This window comes from Microtus ochrogaster, chromosome 4 (genome assembly GCF_000317375.1).
Source record: "Microtus ochrogaster isolate Prairie Vole_2 chromosome 4, MicOch1.0, whole genome shotgun sequence".
In the NCBI taxonomy this organism is placed as follows: Eukaryota; Metazoa; Chordata; class Mammalia; order Rodentia; family Cricetidae; genus Microtus; species Microtus ochrogaster.
Genome location: NC_022011.1, coordinates 65142530 through 65145028, shown reverse-complemented (window position 1 = coordinate 65145028; position 2499 = coordinate 65142530). Strand labels below are relative to the sequence as shown.

At 43.9% G+C, this 2499-nt stretch overlaps 1 protein-coding gene across 1 annotated transcript in view; it reads right to left on the bottom strand.

The window, feature by feature from the left end:
- Tnfaip6 (TNF alpha induced protein 6) overlaps nt 1–774 on the bottom strand; it is a 15191-nt gene extending 14417 nt beyond the window's left edge. Inside the window, exon 1 of the mRNA XM_005346400.2 lies at nt 479–774. Within this exon, the coding sequence (XP_005346457.2) occupies nt 479–656 (178 nt within the window). The 5' untranslated portion in view covers nt 657–774. The remainder of the gene's footprint in view (nt 1–478) is intronic.
- Nucleotides 775–2499: the final 1725 nt, after the last annotated feature.

Here is a 2499-nt window from a genome sequence, read left to right as displayed (position 1 = left end):
GATCTCTGTGAGTTCGAGACCAGCCTGGTCTACAGAGTTAGTTCCAGGACAGGCTCCAAAGCCACAGAGAAACCCTGTCTCGAAAAAACCAAAAAATAAAAAAAAAAACAAAACAAAACTGCCTTTATATAAAAAAAAAATAAACCTGTATTATACTGGTGATTTAGTTTCATAAAGAAATACTTACCAGTGAGCTACCATGTCTGCTTTGAAAATCTTAAAATATATTTTCACCAGGACACATCTTAACCCGTGTTTTTTTGTTGAACAATACATTGTGTAAAAGGAGAGCCTTAAGTTTTAACAGCAAACTTCCTTTTTCAGTGGCATGCCAGTTCAACATATCTCTTTTCAAAGATTCTTTTGTGAAAACATCAACTTCGAACATGCTAGAAACTTTTACTCCTTCGATTCAGTCCTCTGTTGAGGTCAAAGGATCGACATTCCCAACAAGAAACTGGTGCGTGAAATTTCTTACCAAGCCATATGGAGTTGTGAAAGATTCCATTCTTGTAGCCCCATCCGTGAACCTCTTCCCACAGCAAGACGCACAGGCAAAGGAGAAGGACCATGTCTCCTGTCGCCGAGCCGTTTACAGTGTCGGGGGCTGCCCACGAGAAATTCTCAGAGTAGCGGCTGGAATGCGGCTGAAACATCTGGTTTCCACATCTTTTAAATAGCCCCTTTCGGCTGTGAGGTCAGCGTGTACTCTCCAATGGCTCTTTCCGTCGCAGAGTTACACAATTAGTTCACTGTCTGAAGCAAGCCCTCTGACTCATTTGCATTGGCAACCAGAGCAGAGGGTGCAGGATGAGCATCCACAATTTTAAATGCCCTTTCTCAGAAACATGTCCGTTTATCCTGTCGGTCACCAACACTTTTCTTTTAGGGAGTTTGTGTTATTGGGGGGCAGATTCAGAAGACACTAAAGAAAACCAAACTCCGGCAGGAATCCGCAGAGAAAATCCAGAAGGTCCTTGTTTGCGCTGTTAATTTTGGGGTTTGTCTTAACATTAATCTTTAACTTGATTGTGATAGTATCGCATAGTTTTTCCTAAAGGTTGCCAAGAATGCCTGTGTGGAAAGTGGAAAATTAAAAACAAAACTGTATGTTGTTTGGCAAACCTAGCAAGGAAGAACATTCTCTCTCTCTCTCTCTCTCTCTCTCTCTCTCTCTCTCTCTCTCTCTCTCTCTCTCTCTCAGCTTTAAGGAAAAGAGTCCAATTTCAGAGAGTCTTAGGGCATTCAGGTCGCCTTGGAATCTCCTACTATAGCAAGGAGTATTTTAAGTTTATATTAGCAGACTTGGAGGACTTCGGGGATGGACACCCCCACTCCCCCTTATAGTCCACAGCCTGCCAGGCAATGGGCTGCAACGCTGCGTTACTGGTCAGAAGGATAGAACCTGAGCCATATTTCTGGTCCTGGGAGGAGACCTGGCATTTTAAACTGTCTAGAAAGTCGTTGATGAATGGCTATCCAAGCCTGACTCCAGTATCCCTAAGCCTTGTGAGATTACTATATAGCAAGAGGCTTTCTACTAAGGACCAACCTGGCTGCATCGTAAAGAGTTATAATCTTGGCAGGCTTGAACTACAAAACTTCTCCTTCCAGAGATGCATATGTACCCGCCCACTTCACAGAGATGTCTGTGCACCTACCCACTCAACCTGTTCTCATGCCTGTCACCCTGGCCAGACAGAGAGAGAGAGAGAGAGAGAGAGAGAGAGAGAGAGAGAGAGAGAGAGAGAGAGAGAGAGAGAGAGAGAGAGAGAGAGAGAGAGAGAGAGAGAGAGAATCCACTGGTACAGTGTTGGCCTAGCAGCACATAAGATCCTAGGTCCAGTCGGCAGCACCATACAGACAGACACAAACGAATGCCATTCTCCTTCCTGTCAGAATCAGCACAGACTGGCTTGTCAATCATTTTGAGGAGGACAAAGCCTTTCAGAGAAGAAGTTTTGTCTAGAGGTTTTAGAAAGCACTAGGAAGCCGGTAAAACGCAAGCAACAATGAAACCACTATAGGCTGGGTTCGTAGTCCCTCTGGACCCTTTGGCTATAGACTGTTTCTTTTTGTTGTTCATTTTTTTGAGTCAAGGTTTCTTTTTTTTTTTTTCATGATATTTATTGAGCTCTACATTTTTCTCTGCTCCCCTCCCTGCCTCTCCCCTCCCCTCTTCAACCTTTCCCCAAGGTCCCTATGCTCCCAGTTTAGGCCGGAGATCTTGTCTTTTTATACTTTCTACTTCCCATATAGATTATATATATGTAAGGAGACAAGGTGTCTAAGTACCCCCAACAGTCCTGGAACTTGCTCTGCAGACCAAGTTGGCTGTAAACTCACAGAGATCCGCCTGCCTCTGCCTCCCTTTAATCTCTGCTGGGATTAAAGGTTTGCTGCCAAGGCTCGTGGGCCACCATGGCAGGCTCACTCTCACTTTTCTTTTCTTTTCTTTTCTTTTCTTTTCTTTTCTTTTCTTTTCTTTTCTTTTCTTTT